We start from the raw sequence: 19,693 nt of genomic DNA on the forward strand, positions 1-19,693 counted from the left end.
GACAAAGAGACCCACTGAAATCTGTGTTACTAGAAGACTCAGCAAAAACTCACTGATGCTTCAACACTCTAAAATGGATTACTCCAACCCCTTTTCAAAAACAAAACTCAGGCCCTTATCTATCCACACGACCAACCAAAAAAGTCTATGCTCAAAGTGGTTGAAGTCAGATGTAAAAACACTGCTGATAGGCTGAAACCAAACCCAGTTAAGAACCTGCAGTTATAAGATATTTATGAACTTTACAAAATACAGCATGAAGAATTTATATATTCATTAGAAATAGGTTTAGTGAGAATCTCCTGAGTTTTGGTGGTAAACAAGAACTAATCTGCAAGGTAGAACACTTGATATACATAGACCCAGAGAAAACTGAACAGCCACTGTAGTTTATTAAGAAATATTTCTTAACTGCACTTTCTTCCTTAATATTTATTGTCTACACGGTTTGACACACTTCCAAAAGTCACATCTGCTTGTTTTACAGCACTGCACCCATTTGATAAGGAGCATCTTCTCCAATCCACAGAGGTAGGTCACCAATACTTTTTTAAATCCAGAAATGTCATCTTAGATATGATGTTGAAAGTACAATTTATTAAGTAAAATAGATTCAAGCATGTTAAAACACACATTTACACCCTGGCTTGGCTGGCAGAATTCTGGATAATCAAAGTGATGATATTTAAGTTTTTGTTAAATAAATATTGCAATAGGACGACAGAAGTGAGTCTATCCCTTACTGACATATGCCTGTATTTGCTACTTTAATAAGTATACATCTGGTTAAAGTCCTTATGAGAAAACCATGTAGAATTTTTGGGTGACTCCTCTTGAGAGGAGCTGGAGAAGCCAAACAGCTGGACAATGCAACAACTGTAAAGTATCACATGCATGAAAGGATAAAACCCCTTTTCAAGTTTACACGTTAAAATTTTGATCCTTAAATAATGTCTCACATTACCATAACCTAAAATTAAGTATTGAATATATACTGACATACCCATAGCTCCTTATTCTAAGTCACCATAACGTGCACTTCCGTAAGATGATTTTGGATAATTCACACAGGGAGAAGGATGCAATAAATAAACATCCATGTATTTAATATAACTTTCATGTCTTTTTTAGGTGTGATGTATTTATGAATAATGTTCATTTTTAAATCCAGGAACAACACATGATACAGAAGCATCAGCATTAACCTAAAGTTTCATGAAAAAAATTGCATTTAAACACACTTCACTGTGCTGGTAGCAGTAAATGTAAAAACCAAAGCAATTAAAAATAAAAAAAGTTTTTTTACTTTTAAAAATGGTGTTCAAGTTTAATAGTTCTCTGGTAATGCTTCACACTCCTTTTACCTTGTTTGCTTCTAAAAAAGCATGCTGAATTTACTGGTAAAATTCAGCCTCAGAGCAGAATTAAGCAGGCAAGCTAACATCAAAGCTTTGTTTCATCATCTTTAGACTGATCTGTCGGAAAGGACAGCTGGTCCTTATTAAACACCCTTTAAATGTTGCAGTTTTAATTAAGTAACATCCTTGTTATATTAACATTACCAAATAATTAACTACAGAAAAGTCAGCATCATCTAATCATGAGCTTAACAGCTTTTCACCAGTGGACTATAAAGTATTAATCTATTAAAGCAGAACTTGTTCTTAAATAAGTGTCTCAAGTTTTTAGATTACCAAGTGTGATACAGCAGTCACTACTCTTACTCAAAAGCAGATTTTTGGGCAAGTAAGGCAGTGAGTGGATTTCAACATCTAAACTATGATCTAGAGAGGAAATTAATCAGGTCTGTAACAGTCCTATTTAGACTTCAGCTGCAGAGACCTTGTTAAGGCACAGAATCAGAGAGCAGTTTGGGTTGGAAGGGACCTTCAAAGATCATCTAGTCCAACCCCTCTGCAATGAGCAGGGGCATTTTCAACTAGATCATAAGTCAATAGCCTATGAATTAGAATCACATTCAAATTCCCCAATTCCACAGAAACATGCAAGGGAATAGACATTTTGCTAACACTGAGAGCTAGTTTCAGTTGCATAAGCAGGCTAATGCTTCTATTATTTTGTTCTCTAGGTGCTGTGTCTGAATATGATTTCTGAAAACCCAGTATTTAAACTGCATAGCCCCGGAGCTCCTGAGGAAACATTCACAGAATCATAGAATCATCTAAATAAGCACTAAGTAAGCTAAATAAACACTTTGTGCATTTTTAAGTCAACTTTAATAGGTAGATGGTCATCAGTACTTTCTGACACTGCAGTAAAAATAGGGTCACATTCTCTACTACATTACTTGATAAATGAAACTTAAAAATCACCAAACCTGGAATGAGCTTGAAGCCAAATTTTAAGCTAAACAAAAGTGATACAGATGCCTACCTGCATGACTGACCATGCTTGCAAAGCCTTGCACTCAACATACTGCATTGTATCCAATCAGAGAAACACACTATGCTTTAAATGACACATCGAATCAATTCTGAAAGACTATCACATTCTTCCATAGGCCAAAGGAGAGAAATCTACTGATTCTAAAAACTCATAAAAAATGGAGAATACAGAACTGCTGGCATCTGGTCTGCAGAGCTTTCAGCCAACTCTGGAAGTGTTAGATTAAAGAACACCCTGATGGCAAACATTAACACCTTCCACCATGCTTCAACTTAGGTCTGCGTTCAGCTCAATACCCTTTACAATTTGTAACTACTCTGCAAGAGAAAATCTGATTTTAACTGTTAGAAAATAATAATTAAAAAAGGGGAGAAATTTAAACTTTGGTAAATTATCTCTTATCATTTTACAGGGTATTTTTCCTCCTAAATAAAGTTCCCAAAACATGTATTTAGTTGGGAAAATTATTTCAGTATGACCTAGCTCTGTGCTTAGAAAATCCTGTAAAGAATAAGTGTGTTCTGGGAGGGATGCCTGACGGGATAAATGTAGGGACATAACAGCATGAGGCTAAAGAATAAAGAGACAGGCAATGCTCCTGACAGTGGAACGGTAGGAAATGGTGGTCTTCAGAGTCTGCTCTGAAACAGAAAAGGAAATAGCAAGCTACTTAAATAAAGATGACAGAGGGAGAGTTTCAGGGAAGAATGCTCAGGAACAGAGAACCCCAGTACATAAAATAAGCTTTGCTTAGCAAAGGAAAGTACAACTCTCTGCTAATGGGGGGGAATAAGGTGGGTGTCTGCTAAAATGCTGTATTATTTATTCTTTTTCATCCTACAGTCTCATTAAATTTAAGCTTTATACTGAACATGGCTCAGTGCCAGGAACTTCAGAGGAATTAAACACATGAAAAAAATTACTCATGTGTGCAGTCCCATTAGAATCTACACAACAACTTGAGAGTAAAGTTGCTCATGTGTTTAACACCAAATAAATGAATCTGAAATACATTCAACTCATCAGAGTCCCCGTCTGTCTTCTCTGTACACTTTATGGCTTGTTTATAGCATGAAAAAAATTCAGAGACTGCTTTTCCAGAAGAGCTTCCCATGTGGACATACTTATTCTAGATTAAAAGGGGCCCTTCCCTGATTTATTTTTTCTGGATAAAGGTATGCATATGATGTAGTACGGCCATGCATATGGAAAGACTATCCATATGGAAAGCTACTTTGCAATACTATTCTGCTTCAAGTGAACCTCAATCTGAAATAACATTCAATGTAGGAATACATTAAAATTTCTGTTAAACATCAATGAAAGAAATCCCAGATGTAGGAAAGTCAATCCAAATTCTAAAACCCTGGGCCCGCTGAAATCACTGATAATTCTCCGCAACAGTAACGTTAAGTTACTCATCCTGCTGTTAACTTCTTTCCTGCTGCAAACATATGTTGATCTTGCAAGACAAATGCCAGAATATTACTAGAGAAAGTGATTAATACAATGGAAGTGGTTTAAAAAAACACATCTCTGAACACTTTAGCTTTGAAAACATTATTAACAATGCTGTCAGAAGCTATGAACCAAAACACCAAATACTTCCTCACCACATTCTTTCAATCATAGTTCAGTAAAACATTCTCATCAAGTCAAGCTTTTACTCCTACAAAATACTGAGGAAACTTAAACCTGTATTTTGTAGAGTGAAATGAAGATGAGTATTACTGCATTAATGTACCAGGGTGAAACACAGATTTTCAAAAACAACATTCAAACAATAAAAACTCGTTTGGGTGAGAAGAGCACCACACAGTCATAGTTTTGGCAGCGGAAAGTATCCAACTTGTGTATCTAAATCTACATACAAACACCCAGCTACTTACATCTTATTTCTCCTTAAACAACTAGTAAAGGTTAACTGATACTTTTCTAGATTGTTTATTTATGCCACTGAGAATTACCTCAATTCAACTGTTTCATTTAATGCAATCTAGACATTTTTACTTTCTGTATAAGGAAGGTTAAGATTTATTCATGCCCTTAACATACATTAATTAGACACTACCTATAAATAACCTGCAATAAGAGTATCTATTTGAATAGGATACAATCACTTCAGGGCTTGTGTCTTTTCAATCAGTCAGTGTCCCTGCAGTGTTTAGAGTGGCAGAGGGGAAGTGGCCTGTGGTTAAACAGAGGAAATACCAAGGAATTTTAATAGAGCAAATAGTCTCTTTACTTCCTACAGGGTACTACTTCAAAGGCAACCCTGCTCCAGAGCAGACAATGTGTTAGAGGGGCCATCAGTCATTTAATAGTATGTCAAGTCTACTCAAAACTTACATGCAGACCAAGATAAATAGCACATAACTGAGACAATGGGTACCATCCTGCAGTCATTACTCTAACAAATGCTGCCCGGCCCTAGTTTTGAAGACAATCATAAGACAGACTGGTATTACAAAATCAGACTATGAAGTTAAAACTAAACAGTCAAGATACCTAATAAATTGGTGAGGGAAGTCTAAACTTGAAACTGAAAATATAATAAAACCAGAAACACATGCAAATATTTAATAAGCTAAACTGTTATATAGGTTGTGAGGAATACAGACAAAGGGCGGCTTAAGCTAATTGGAAAGTGTGATTTTTGCTGATCTAAGAGACAGCCAAAATAATTAAATTAAAATAATTGTACTGCAGTACATTCAGGTTTCATACACACAATTGTATTATGTAAGCAAAAACAAATCCAATACAAACTGCATCCGAGTATTTCTATAAAGGCCAAAATACACTAATCAAGTGTTACAACTTTTTAATAGCGATAATTTACTTGATAGCTGATGCAAAACTTGACAGAAACATGCACAGCGGTGGGTACGAGCCTGTGCAGCATCCTGCCCACATCTGGTGAAACATACAATAGACACACTGCGCCAAAACATTTTATTCCTCATTCTCAGTTAAAAAGACCTAACAGGGGAATGTAAACCTTAAAGGAGTTCCAACCAACACAAAGATTCAGGTCTTAAGCTTTATCACGATTTGAAGTTTGGTTTTCCACACTTTTTTTTACACATTTTCCAATGCTTTCGCCTTATTAAACTATGCCCTACAAACTCCTGAGCTGCGTGTTGCTGTAACGTTCTCGAAGGAGGTGATCTAAGACCAAGAAAATCCTTAGTGACAGTCTAACAAAAAGGAAAAGCAATGAAAGTCAGTTCTGTTCCCTCTAGTTCCTGGATCACCACGCTTCAACTACGCTTGTAACTACACATCGGCAGAAAGGAAAGAAAAAAGAGCACACACAAAAAAAAACCACATCTCAAAGTTATTTAGAAACACACACACAAAACAGGGACAGCAAACAAGAAAAGTCTGACAGCAAAACACACCAGAAACAGGAACAAAAGGCGAAGACCAAGTAACAAAACGTTTATCACCTTCCTCCCCCTTTCCCCCTCCCGCAAATTTCCTACATCCTCTGTATAACGATCAGGCCCGAAGCTAAGACCCCAAGCCGGCCTCGCATCATTAAAATAACAAAGCCCAAGAGATCGCTTTTATCCTCCTCGCAGCGCAGGTCGACCTAAGGAAGGCGAGAGCTGGTGGCGAAGGACCTGTCGAGTGACTTTTTGGCCCTCCCTGGTTGTGGACTGCCTCCCACCCCCGGGCGAGACACCCGCACAATTCCCTTCCCGGGACATGCCACCCTCTCTCCGGGCCGCAAGTTAACGAACTGCCAGACGCAGCGCCCCGGGGCAGCTTTATCAGTGGCCGAGGGCACTTTCCCCGCGGTAGCAGCCCGCTGCCCCACGGGGCCGTGCCCACCCCCAGCGGCGCTCCCCGGTCAGCGCCCGGCAGCTCTCGGCACCCCCCTAACACACCGCACCCCGCGAACGCGGCTGCCTGAGCGGGGGACCGAGCAGCAACAGCGCTGCGCTCCGCTCCGCTCCACTCCACTCACCCTCCCTCCGCAGGCTTCGGCTGCTGCCCCCCTCCTGCCACTGGCTCCTCCAGCGGCCCCAGCGGGCTGGTGGCCACCGAAAGAGGCGACAAGGGCGAAGAGGAGAGAGCCGAGCTCCAACCCCGCTGCCATGGCACGCAGCAAACCCCACACCACCGGGGCTCAGGGGCCACTGCCGCCGCTGTGTGCATGCGCGCTACCGGCCGGGGCGGGGGGCTCCTCCCCGCCTGTGCCCGGCCCGGCCCCACCGCCCCCCGCGGGACGGCCCCTCCCCGGCCCCGGCCGGGGGCTCGGCGGCACCAGCGCCTGCCGGCGGACCTCCACGTGTGCTCCGCGCCCGGGCAGCGCTCCGTACGCGGGGGCCCTCTCCGCCAGACCTCAGCGGGCTTGTGTCCCCTCCGCAGCATAACGGGGGCACCAGCACCTGATCGGCCGCCCCCGGCCTCCTCTTCGCCCGTGCGATACTGTGTTACTGATCCCGTCACACCCAGCAGCGCTGGGTACAGCTCACAGAAACCTATGGGTTTGGGCTTCTCACGAGGAGGAAAGGATCGGTGGCACTTCACTGTCTGGGGTGATCTTCATAGTGGTACAGCCCAAGTATGCAGCACCATCAGGGCCACTGCCCAAAAATCATAGATCTTTCACAACTAAAGAGTAATGCATTAACTAAAGCCAGACAAGATGGAGGAATATACTATCACAGAATCACAGAATGGTTTGGGTTGGAAGGAATCTTAAAGCTCATCCAGTTCCAACCCTTGCCACGGGCAGGGACACCTTTCACTAGTCCGGGTTGTTGGAAGCCCCATCCAACCTGGCCTTGAACACTGGAGAACCTGTGCCAGCACCTCAGCACCCTCCTAGAGAAGAGCTTCCTAACATCTGATCTACATCTCCCCTCTGTTAGTTTTAAAATTCCAGTTGCAGAAATTGCAACAGAAGCTCTATGTAGCAATAAATACTTCAGCTTTTTCAGTTGTCATCTCTACCGTTAATTTTGGCATTAACATGCTTTGACCAAAACATTTTTAATAGAAAATAAATCACATTTCTAATAGATTTCAAATGCAACTTACTCTGATACGCCAGTGAATTGTATCAAGTACAAACCCTTCACCTGAAATTCTCCAAGTCAGGTAAGAGAGAGAAGCCCAAGGCTCTTCTGAATAACAGAGCCACAGCATAATTCAGCTTGGAAGGGACCTCAGGGGGTTGTTAGGTCTAACCGTCTGCTCTAAGTAGGCCTAACTTCAGGTTCAGATCAGGTAGCTCAGGGCCTCATCATACGTCACCTTTACACATCACAACTCCAATGATTTTTGAAACTTTTGATATTTGGCAAATCCAGTATTATAAAAGACCCTATAGTTTGGATTACAATAGTATGGGAAAACACCACTAAGCCAATCAGTTGAAAGGATACACGACCAGTTGGCAATTTTTAAACCTGCGCTGGTTTTACCCCTGTCAAAGGGGTTTCCATCCTTTGTGACTATTGCAAAAATAACACAATAAAGCTCTCCTCAGCTGCTGAAGTCCATGAATCACAGTTACCTTTGAAAAAAGGTTTGTGACTTCTGGATGGCCGTAGCCCTGTTTCGTGACATGAAAAGAAATTCTTGCCATTGCACGTTTTTCAGCACAAATTGGAGATTAGACTGTAGTCCTTTTAAGGCCCTGGGAACAAGGGATGCTTATTTTCCATCTCCATTTCCTCTGCAGGCTGGAATTCTGAAAAAAGGGATGTTAAAACTACTCATTCTGTAGGTGGCATTTCACTGACTTTACAGTGAGATAGATGTCTTCTGAGGCCAAGTATGTCCCAGACCAGAATCAAAGTCTAGCTGATATTTTTTCACTGTATACCATCCACTTCTGCTCTACTGTCCCCTTGCATTACCTACAACTGACCAAGCAGGCTTGGAAACTATATAAGCTTTTTTTTTTTTAACCAAGTCAGGCTGTATAAAATCTGTGAGCAACTGGTCCTTTTGTGTTTTGATGCATTACAAAGGACAAAGCAACACTATATCATGGCTAAAGAAAGGAAGACATACACACAATTTCTTTACAGGACAATAATACCTCTGCTGCCCACAACCACCCGTGACAAACAATGACTTTTTGCTGAACACATTGCTATTGATATGCAAACAGATCTAAATTACGGGGAAATCAGTTTGACTTTTCTTTTAGCAGAGACCGAGGCTGCTGGAGAAGCTGAAACTTTTAAGTGAGAACTCAGGAAAATTAGCATTATCTGTGCTGCTGCTGCATTAGCCTACAATGATTTTAATATAAACAAAGACAGACTGAAGAGTGACATTTCCCAGGGAGCAGAATAACTGCAGAACTCTTTGATACCACTGATCACACTGGCAGCACCCATAAAGCGGCTAAATTATAAGTCTTACTGAGACCTCAACTTACAAGCACAGAGCAAAGATGCTGACAAAAACATCGCTGATGCCTCTTTCCCCATAGTTAAGCTAAAACCAAAATGACACATCTGAAAAGAATTATCTCCATACTGCCACCAATGTCTAACTTAACTGACATGAATGAACTGACTGAACACAGTATTTCATTGCTTAGCATGCATTCAGAATAATTTCCATTGCAATTTTTTGTGGGAAAGAGTAGGGGAGAGGTGGGAATCAGATGACAGCAGTTAACATTTTTAGCTAGATTCTCCAAAATGCTGCTAGCTAATGGAAGGGCAGAAGTGGTTGTGGGGACTCTGCTTTTCTGTAGGCTCTTTTGTCCTTCTTACAACAGTCTCTTGTTTCCAAATAGTATAGAATGTGTAATAGCCAAAAGTCATGGGTATCAATATCATGCATTCTACAGCTGGTTTTGGTTGTCACTCTACCTTTTTTGCTTAAAGCTAAAAACCGTTTTTTTTCTTCCCTTCTCTTAGCAGCTGTTCCCAGATGGAGGGGACAGTGAGAACACAGCAGCTCCTATAAAAACATGAAAACTCATGTAATAAAAAGGTCTGATAATATGGTTAAAATTTACTTACCGTATTTTTCTGTGACTCAGCAAAATTCCTTCTTAGACTTGGAAGTTGTATGCTCCATCCATACTTTGTATTTCTAGCACAGAAACCTCTTCCAAGAGAGACCAACCTTTACCGCAAAGGAGTGAGGAAAACTATGCACTTTTGGGCCAGAAAGCACACATCGTGCTTGTAGAAGTCTTCAGCTTAGTCAGACAATCACAACTATTGCAGTATCACATTCTGTTAGAGATAACCACCACCCACTGTTAGGAAGCGAGGATGAGCTACAGCAAACCAAGCAGACAGAGTGCTCAAAGATCAGCAGCATCTCAGAAACCTCTTACCGGTCTGCAATCACAAAGTATCATCTCACTTTCCATAAAAGCACAAATAAGATCCCAGAATAGAAACCCCACAATGTGAGGGTCTTCTGGAACTTCATCTGGCAGATACTGGAAAGCAGAAAAGCAGATCTCTTGAAAATAACCACTTATACTAAAGTGTCCCACTGGCATGGGGGTGGTTTACCTGTGGAATGAACATCTAGCATAAAAAGGAAGAAAGATCTTCCAATATCAAACATTAAGAGCAAAATCAGAAAGTGTGAAACGGATGTGGATACTCTTAGCAAAGTCATGAACATTCCCACCAGTGTCACGGGTTCCAAAATTTCTACTCTCATGGAATCTTCCGTATTATGACGTGCCATAGTTTCAACAGGTCTGGCTAAGCTTAAGTGAAGGATTTTCAGCTGGTAAGACAGTGACCCCAGGCCATAAAAGTGAATTGAAATTTGAATCAAATCTCTCAATTGTTATGAATACTTCCTTCGCTCAAGGCAACTTTGAAACCAGTAGGCCTTGAGAGAAATGCTAAAAATTCATTAAAACACCGAGTTCTGAAAAGAAAATCTGCATTACTAGTTTCATTTTATAGATGGGGACGCTTAGGCATAGAGTCATAAAGATGCCTGCTTTTATGTCTTGCACACATGCTCCAGGCTAAACCAGTAATTAGATTTGGAGTCAGGAAAGCCCCTGCCCCCTGGTAAGACCAGAAAAGACCCCTGTGTGTAGTGGGCTTTGTTTTTAATTTGCTGCTTTCTGTAGACACACACACTACTTCCTAAGGTCATCCACTACCAGTGGGTGCTTAAAATAGTGTGGGCCATGGAGCCCAGATCTAGCCTTCAGAGCAATTCCATCCAACTGTCTGCTTCTGTCCTGTGAGTGGCACGGAGCACAGCACGCTGTCCTGGCAGCCAGCTGCCTCCTGCTCTCTCCAGACATTTATTGGCACTTCTGGAGTAGCTGCTGCTGTGTCCAGATGGACTTGAAAGTGCAATTAGATGCATGAATTGTGCTTTGACGCTGGCAGCCACCACTTGTATAACCAGATGCTTTGCAACAAGTCCTGAAACTGAGCACGAGTCCTTAGTGTGGCGTAAGTTAGAGGTTACAAACCCCTTGTAATGTACTGGCAGTAGTCCTTCTCACTGCTCACTTTTTATGTCACACTGTCACGTTTGAGCTTTTTTCTTAGAAAGCTCAACTTTATCTTCAGGTATTTGGGGATGTTTTGAGGCATGTAGTGTTCAGAGTGAATGAAGAGTGAATGGTCTTGTGACCTTTCTGGATGACTTAATGTATCCTACAGGAAATTGCATTTAATGACAAGGAAGTTTCAGTCCTATATTCCTAAAGGTTCAAGTTAGTGTCAGATGTAGGTTATGGTGAAAAGGAACTGACTAAAATAAATCAGTCATTATATGAAAATTACCTCTGATGACCATCAAAATAACAATTTATCAGTGATCCATGGATGCAAATCTTCATATAATATTACCACTCCCCATACTGCAGAGTTCTCTGTATTGCATACAGGCCAGCTTGTTCTGCTGGCAGAGAACGTTTGCAGTCAGATGTCAACTCCGTATTTCAGTTTTGTTTTGCATCTGTTTATTCACATGAACATAATAAAGTTACAAACGGTTCTCAGAAATGATTCAACTTACTGATGTGCCACCAAACACACTCCCCTCCCTGCTCCAAAAGCACACTGCATTGACTCACTCTGTGGCCACATGTCTTTTCAGAGGGAAGGAGGAGCAGGGCAGGACTGCATCTTTCAGCAGCAATCTTCTGTTACACTGGATTAGATGTAATATGAAACTACACTTTCAGAGAGAAGCAGATTTGTGATACAAAGAAAAGTCAAAATTGCATGAAGAGTCATTTTTCAATAAAGATCCTGCTGAACTAGAAATATGCCAAACCAAAAACTGTATCCCCAAAGTTATGCATTTTATTCTTTAGCAATAACTGAATATTTTTTATGTATTGCAGAAAAATACTATTTATATGTATTGCAGAAAAATACTGTTTTTTCTGCAATATAGGCATTTAATCTTAGCAACTATGAAAAATGCAAATCAAGATCCCCTCAGTGCAGTCTGAATACATGCTAGAAGTGTTAATAAAGTCACATTTTTACAGAAGTTTCTCAGTTTTACTTCTAGTCTCAACCCTTTCTTACTACAGGCACAATACTTTCCATCCAGACAGCTTGTCATTTTCTTACTGCAGGGAAACAGGGGGAGAGGGTGGAGGCACAACCCTAACCTGATTTAACAGTCTATTCTGAAATGCAACAGCATCCTGTGGCAGTGTCTGCAAAATTAATCCTAGCACACTAAGGGACCCCTCGCTGAGCATAACCTGCCTTAAACCCATTCCCATTTAACTGAGGGAGAGCTATTTGCTCAAGCACTTCAGGATGACATCATTTGTTATTTGAGGCCAAAAGCTAAGGGTAATGAAGGGTAAAGAAAATGTTTTGAAGATTTTTGTAATTCAAATGCATAGAGACACCAGTAACAGATACAGCTACAGAACAATAGGAACAGGGTTGGAAGAATTAAGAAAAAAAATAATCTACTCTTGTGAAACCATTGTGGAAGAGGATTGGAAAATACTTTGTCAATAGCACCTCATTCTACTCCCACTAAGGGAAATACACATACAAAGGAAAATATGAAGGCTGAAGTGCATGGAAATTGTAATCTTTGCTTATATGGTGGATACATAACATTTCAGAGAAGATTTTGAAAATATTTTATAGCAGATTTAGAAGAGAATCCACAGTAATTCTTCAAGATTGGGCTAAAAAAAGAGAGGAATGTCCTTGAGGAAGGAAGCAATTGGACCTCAAGACTGAGTTTGGGGCTTATTTTTGTAAAGAGTAAGATAAATATGCAGATAATAGGCTGATCAAGCACAATAAATGTGATTTGTTAATACTCACACAGCAAGTCAATGCATGCTAATCTAAGGTACAACAGATAATTAGTATTTGTTTCCGATTAGATGCTAATGGTAACGATCACTGAAAACACCACTCCCACTGAACTGTAATTTATGACAAAACTGGTTGCCCGGGACCATGGGTTTACAGGGGAAAGAAGGGAAAGAGCGGATCCATTTTCTCATTTAAACAACATCTGCAAGAAAAGGGGATTTTCCACGTAATGTATTTCACAGAAACATGTAACCATAGCCAGCTGCATTCTGGGGCAATGCTGATGCCTCATCAGAATGCTTCCCTATGACTTCCTTTCTCTGTCAAAATCGATTGAAACAACTTACAATTATATTGTCAGATAGGCACATCCGATAGCATAGAATAAGATGCTGTTCCAAGTGAGAGAATTGCACTTCACTGTACGCCTCATATCCAAATATCTACCTGGTAACTTAGAAATATTTGAATCAAGAAAGAAATTTTAGTGGATATTATCACATTTTTTAATACTTCACCCTGACTAACACTTTGAAATGCATGATAAATAATTAAGAAATGCACAGTATTTAAAAAGCACAAAGTCATTTCTTATCCTCCTAATGTGATAAAACAATGATGAATGAAGAACCTGGTGGTAGTAAGTGTTTCCGTATGGCAAACCTTTGCTTCGTCAACATGGTCTTTATTATCACAGAATAATTATATAAGTAGGTGTTGTACCAGAAGTCATTCTAAGTTTTATACAATAAGGAGAGGGGTTCTAAGGATTAGCCTACTTTGTCAAATGCTTTCTAGAATGTAAAAAGATTCTGCTGCCATACATTGACTGTGTTGGGCAGTCTTACATACATGGATTCATGAAAGCAGCCCAAGTTAATATCGAGGCAAGATTTTAAAAGGCTGGCTGCCCAAAAATGATATAGCTAATTATTAAATGTTCAGACTACCAAAAATATTAAGCACCCACCAATCTCACTAGATTCAATATTGATCACTAAGAACTTTTGAAAATCAAACCCAGTGTCAAACATTTCTATGCATATACAATGTAAATTTAGTCACGAAGATCGTACAACAATTCAAATAGGCAGTTACATTTTGTCCACCCACAGCCTAACTCACAACTCCAGGTTTTCCTAAAACTTAAAACATATAGAAATTGTAATTATAAATTCTAGCCACAAGAGGGCAAGAGCAGCCCAGCGTTTTTAAAGGCATTTCAAATACAGGCTGTTACCACTGTTGCAAGATTTATTAGTTTGATGTCTGATTTAATATGAAAAAGCAAAGTGACTAAGATGCAGCTAATACATAGCCAACAATCTTAAATACAGGTTATCTGATCTGATGTCTTCTTAATTTCCTTAATATGGTCATTCATAGAAACTGAATCCCAAGATACTTTGGAGTATAGTATCAAGGATGCAATACAATTCTAAAGATAAAAAGGGCGAAATCTATTGTTAAAAGACATATATTAATTTTCATTTAATAAATAAAACAGTATTAAGAGAGCAAGAATGGACTAGAGAAAAACAAGATACAATAAGTTCATGCCAGGGTTACAGATTATTTTCTTTTTTAAGATCACAGTGAAATATTAAGTTTGAATCGCATCCTATATATGCAATTTAAAAATGGAAAATCCCCAAGATTTTATAATGATTAATAATAAGACTAATAATATAGATAACTTTTAATGAAGGGAACTATCATATACCACCACTTTTTTCCTTTTGCTCTGAATTGCACAAGGTTAAAGAAAGGAGTGAGACAATACTAATTGGGCTCTCCAGCCATCACAGTGGCAGACAATTTCCTGGTTTAGGGAACAGGGAAACTCAATAGGAAAACACAAACATTAGACTGTAAATCCAAAACCAAGGAATGTGTGCTTCCCTCCCAATCCAGGTGTAGTACAGATCCTTACAAGACCCCAACTACACCAAAGCCTGTGCATCCCTAAGCATTTTTGATCATTTTCTTACCTCACTGCTGATAAACAACATCCTGCAAAAACAGGTATTAGAGGGAATTCCATGGATGGCTTCTTCTAAACCTAACAAATATGTGATTAGTTTTCTATTTCGCTAGTACGTCTAAGAAAGCCAAACTGCAATGCTAATGTTAACGTATCACTTCATACTTTCTCAGATTCTCCTGATTTGGTCTAAGAAAACACTGATGGCCCACACCTATATCATTTTGGGCGCCAAAAATATAAAGACCACATTTTCCACATTTTCTGTTTAACCCTTTCCCCCTCATACCATGCAAGTCAAGGGACAATTCCTCAGCAAAGGAATCTAGAACAGTTGCCTCTTTTACAGCCCTAGATTCCTCTCCCTCACCAACAATCCTGTTTGCCCATTATTGCCACGAGAACTTCCTTTGTAATGCAATCAGATGGGATCCTGCCCCCTTCCGAAGATGCTAAACAGCCCCAACTCACTGATAATGACCATTACTACTTTGTCTTACTGTCCCATTATCAAATAGGTATCTGAGATGTTGTAAAGAGCTCTAATAAAAGTAACAGAATATGATTTTGAGTCAGGAATAAAGGGCATGGAATAGTAATTAAGCTCAATCACCACTGTTCAAAAATATTTTTAAAAATAAAATACTTTGTATTTCCCATCCAGTTATGTAATACTAATTCCTTTGCAATGAACGGACAAAGAGCTCCAACTTAACAACTGACAGGGAAACTAACGGAATCCCAAGAAATCAAACAAACAAAAGTTATTTTACAATCAGTTTCTAAAAGCTTTGATTTCATGATGGCCAGTTAACCCTGGGAGTTAATCTCAACCTTTCAAAATTAGCTTAACTTCAAACTAGGTAAACAGGAAGTGTTTGCAAATGATTTTACACTACTACTGTGCAAGTCTTGTTAAATAGAGTCACATAAATGTTGGATGATTTTTAAAGCCACATGTCCTTATAATAATGTTATGAGCACAGCATTGATCTTCTTACATACAACTATATAAAGTCCTGGGATTTGTTGCTTTAGAAGTATTTCAAACAAAAAACTTCGAGCAACTAGAAAAATGTAGATGCACCCACACATACCATGAAAATTATAACATACAGTTTGCTGGCTTGCTAGAGCTTGCTATTTTTGAGCACAGACTGGATAAACTAAGTAATTGCAAATTCAAGGTTTTAAATGACAATTTAAAGCATGGTGTTCTAAACCTGGGCTTTCAATGTGAACATTGGTAGTTTAAAGACTAAGTCTTAAACTACACTTCTGTGTGGGCTGCAAGCAATAATACTACAGTGGAACTTTGGAAGCACCGGCTCTTTGTTATAAATTAATCTGAATCTGCTTTTTTACCATGAGCATAGTTCACCTTTTTTAGACAGCACTAGTCATCAGTGGAGTTTGTGATTAGAAAGTTGTGTTTAAGATAGATACACTAATTAAGAGAAGAGCAACAATTTAAACTTACTGAGTTGCAGCATCCCAATTAGCATCACAGGCACTGGACCTGTTTCAGGAGGGCACTACTAAAATGTGTAAATGCCATTACAGTCAATGACAGAAGCCCATTATCAAACTGACTCTAGCCCAAATTGTAGCTATTGATGGAGCTGACATACCAGCTTGCCAACAGTCTTCGAACTAGCCAGTTTTTTTTTGCTAGAGCAGTTTTTCACCACCCTAGTAAATTTATCAGCTTACCACAAGGTCAAATGATCACTGCAGCCAACACAAGGCAACATGGCTGGAAGTAAAGGAGGTTGTGGCTTTACAAAGCTCAAGTCCAAATAGAAACCAAGATGGCTGAGACTTTCTGATCACAGTTCTGAAGGGTAGATGCAGACAGAAACACTGCAAAGCACAGCATGCAAAACTGGAGTGGGACCAGAGTTCAACATGCGTTGTGGCCTTTTCCTGATATAGCCCCATCCACTACTGTTACGTGGACTTGCTGTGCTCAAACAGGTAACATTGAGTATTACATGTGCTACCAAGGTATCCCATAAAGCTGCATATTATCAGGAAGTACAAGAACAGAAAACCCTGTGAACTCCAGCCTAACATATTTTAAAACGGAAATTAAGAAACAAAACAGCTGTACTAGAAAAAGTAATGGCCACGATTTAAACGTGCGCTGGTCCAAGCAGGTATAAATGTAAGCTTAGAGGTTAACTTGTTGATGTATTTACTTCAGGAAGAACAAGCTAAGCCAAGATGAAGCAAATAATGCAATTACGGTACTAAACTTCTTGCCTCTTAGCACTATGTGCAACACTCTTAGTATCTTACACCAATCATTCTTCTCGTAACAGTTGCTAATTGAGAGCTGGATACCAGGGCTGACTCTATTATTATTCTGCTACTATTCTACTTACTCCTCTTAAATTGCTCTGTCAGGCTTCTGTCACTTGAGACGAGTTCCATTATAAGAGACATTAGGTGTATTTAGGTATTTGCCAGATAATAGAATAAAGTTCTTAAGCATCAATCCGTACAGATTAGTCTAATCTGTTGCTGCTGGAAACCTTATTTCCAGCAGTAAAGTAGACAATAGTTTCAAATTACCTACAATAAGGTTAAGCTATGGGCAATATATGTTTTGAGGTGAGAAAAAAAACATAACAGAACTCATTCATTCCCAATATTGTCTTTACCAGATCAGGTAGGTATCTGAATTGAGATTCTAGTTTCTCTAAAAACTATTCCTAATGGATTTGGCTCCATTTAAATTGCTTTATTTGTGAACATTCTCTTAAGTATTTCTAAATGCAGAATACAACAGAAGCTCAGTAATGCTATTTCCTGAATCCAAAGGATGAATAATTAACTTTTAAATATTTGATAAGAATTTGTTTTTTTCTCACAAAAATAGGATTTCCATGAGCAAAGTCAAACAATTAAAGATTTTAATGAAGGCAATAAGCCCATGAAGTTAAAGACAAAATGGCAAATACCTGTAGTCTGGTTCTAAGGTAATGCAGCTTTTCAGTAATACTTTTCAGAAAATAAAGAAATGTTTTTTATTTAAATAAATCTCCAAAATACCAGCTAAGGACTTAAATCAGATTATCCTTCCCTTTAGTTTTTTCTAACATAAGACTACATAAAATTGTTTTCTATCACCCCTTTTCTCAAACCTACCTTCAAATCTATAGGACAGCAGATATCATGGGTACAAGCATCGAGAAAGGAAGAGCAACACTGGGTTTATTCATAACAGGTACAATGTTACCATGTAAAAACCTAAACTACCTGCATTTTGCAATACCTGGCAGAAAGTCAGCAAAGCTACACTGAGTCATCCATTATAACAACTGAAATGTAGAGATGTGCGCTAAGAAAGAGTACAAACTGAAGAAACAGCAGAGCATGTAAGAAGAGAGATAGGAATCAAAAACTATCTGGAAGCAGTAGAGACGGATCTTTACAATTTTAACACCTACCTCTTCTAGAGACTACACTGCAGCAAAAGTAACATGCCAGGAAAAACAAAAGAGAAAACCAACCAAAAAAAAAAACCCAAACCCAAAGCAAACCAGTCTGTTGTCATTTTATTATTGTTAAACAAGAAAGTGCAAGTGAAGAACACTAAATGTATGTGCACTACTAAAATGCTGAAAGAACTGATGGATTATTTCCCCACGCACTCCCCCTTTCCATTTAACTATTATTAGCAATGATAGGTTGATTTCTATGTCCTCAGTGTCCTAATGGACCTCATAGAAGCTGAGTGTCTGACTGCAAATGCGCCCAGTGGCTAAGGTATATAGATTGAGGATTTTGGCTCAAATTCTCCCTCCACGGAATTTTGAAGTACTTTGTATAAAACTGTTTCCACAAGAAATCTGAAAACCAACACGACAGCTCAGTGGCTAGGCAAGCCTTCAGTGTGGGATGGTTAGTCTGAGATCTCTACTCTGAATCAGATAAAACAATCAGATAAGCACACATGTAATTTCTTCTCCCCAGTTTTCAGAATTTTTCCCCATGTTCTTTTTTTATTTAATCAGATTAAATTATTCAGTTCCCTTTGGCCACTGTAAATACAGTTTTGGCTCAAAATAAAACTTATTTTTCAAGTCACCTGAGTGGGAAAATGCAATTAACCAAGCTTTGTATCTAAAATTGTGGGATTTATGGGTTCTTTCAGGTTTACAGATTGCAATATTATTTAAAGTCAGTGTTTCTGCTGAACCATCAGCCTAACACAAAGCTATTTTTTCTATAGACAGCTGGGCCCATGTAAAATATATCTCTAGTACGAAACACAGGCTGGAGTCTCATTGAAGGACACCAGCACTTGAAGCAAGTGCTTAAAGCTCTGCTGAATAAGGAACAGTGTAATGTTCTTGCACTGTATAAATACTTACAATGTTTTCCTACGTCATGGACATAAAGAGTTGGTTTTTTTTTTATAAGGACCTCTTTAAGCATATTACCTTCAGGCTGAATAGTAAATATGAGGATAACTAACTTTCAAATACTGTTTCATAAAAATTAATTCAATCCCCCAAAATTAACAATGATCTGGATATCTCATGTGGTCCCAACTGATACGATCCTGTGAAACGCTCACTCTGTCACTTATAGATACTAGGGCAACATCCACAACTTATACTTTCAAGAGCAGAGATAACCAAGTTGAAGTTTTGAATAGGCACATAGCTTAAATTAATTAAAATATGATATTTAAAAAGTTATCATTTTCAGCTTCTTTTAACCAAAGAATTGTTCAAGCTGAACAGGCAGCTGAATACTCACCCTTCCATTTGAGATCCTTTTTCTAAAAACCATGTTCGTTATGAAAACTCGCATGCTCTCTATAAATTAGCTATTTGAACTCCAATGCACAAGGTTTCAGATAACATCTGTTTTGCATATTTTGTATTTCAGACTTTAAACACAGTTTTAAAACCCATGAAGTTTTGTTCAGTCATCTCCAGTTAAGCTGTAGTAACTTGCATCAGCTGAAAATCTTGTGCAGCCTAGGGTTTGGATTTTTTTTAACTGC

General features: G+C 39.0%; 1 protein-coding gene across 1 annotated transcript in view; it reads right to left on the minus strand.

The window, feature by feature from the left end:
• Positions 1-6,617, minus strand: part of IL17RD (interleukin 17 receptor D) — a 49,615-nt gene extending 42,998 nt beyond the window's left edge. The window contains exon 1 of the mRNA XM_061455895.1: positions 6,383-6,617. Within this exon, the coding sequence (XP_061311879.1) occupies positions 6,383-6,514 (132 nt within the window). The 5' untranslated portion in view covers positions 6,515-6,617. The remainder of the gene's footprint in view (positions 1-6,382) is intronic.
• Between the last annotated feature and the right edge of the window lie 13,076 nt (positions 6,618-19,693).

Source organism: Pezoporus flaviventris, unplaced genomic scaffold (assembly GCF_033815535.1).
Source record: "Pezoporus flaviventris isolate CSIRO_AGI_PZ_B2104156 unplaced genomic scaffold, CSIRO_AGI_Pfla_v1 ptg000021l, whole genome shotgun sequence".
Taxonomy (NCBI): Eukaryota; Metazoa; Chordata; class Aves; order Psittaciformes; family Psittacidae; genus Pezoporus; species Pezoporus flaviventris.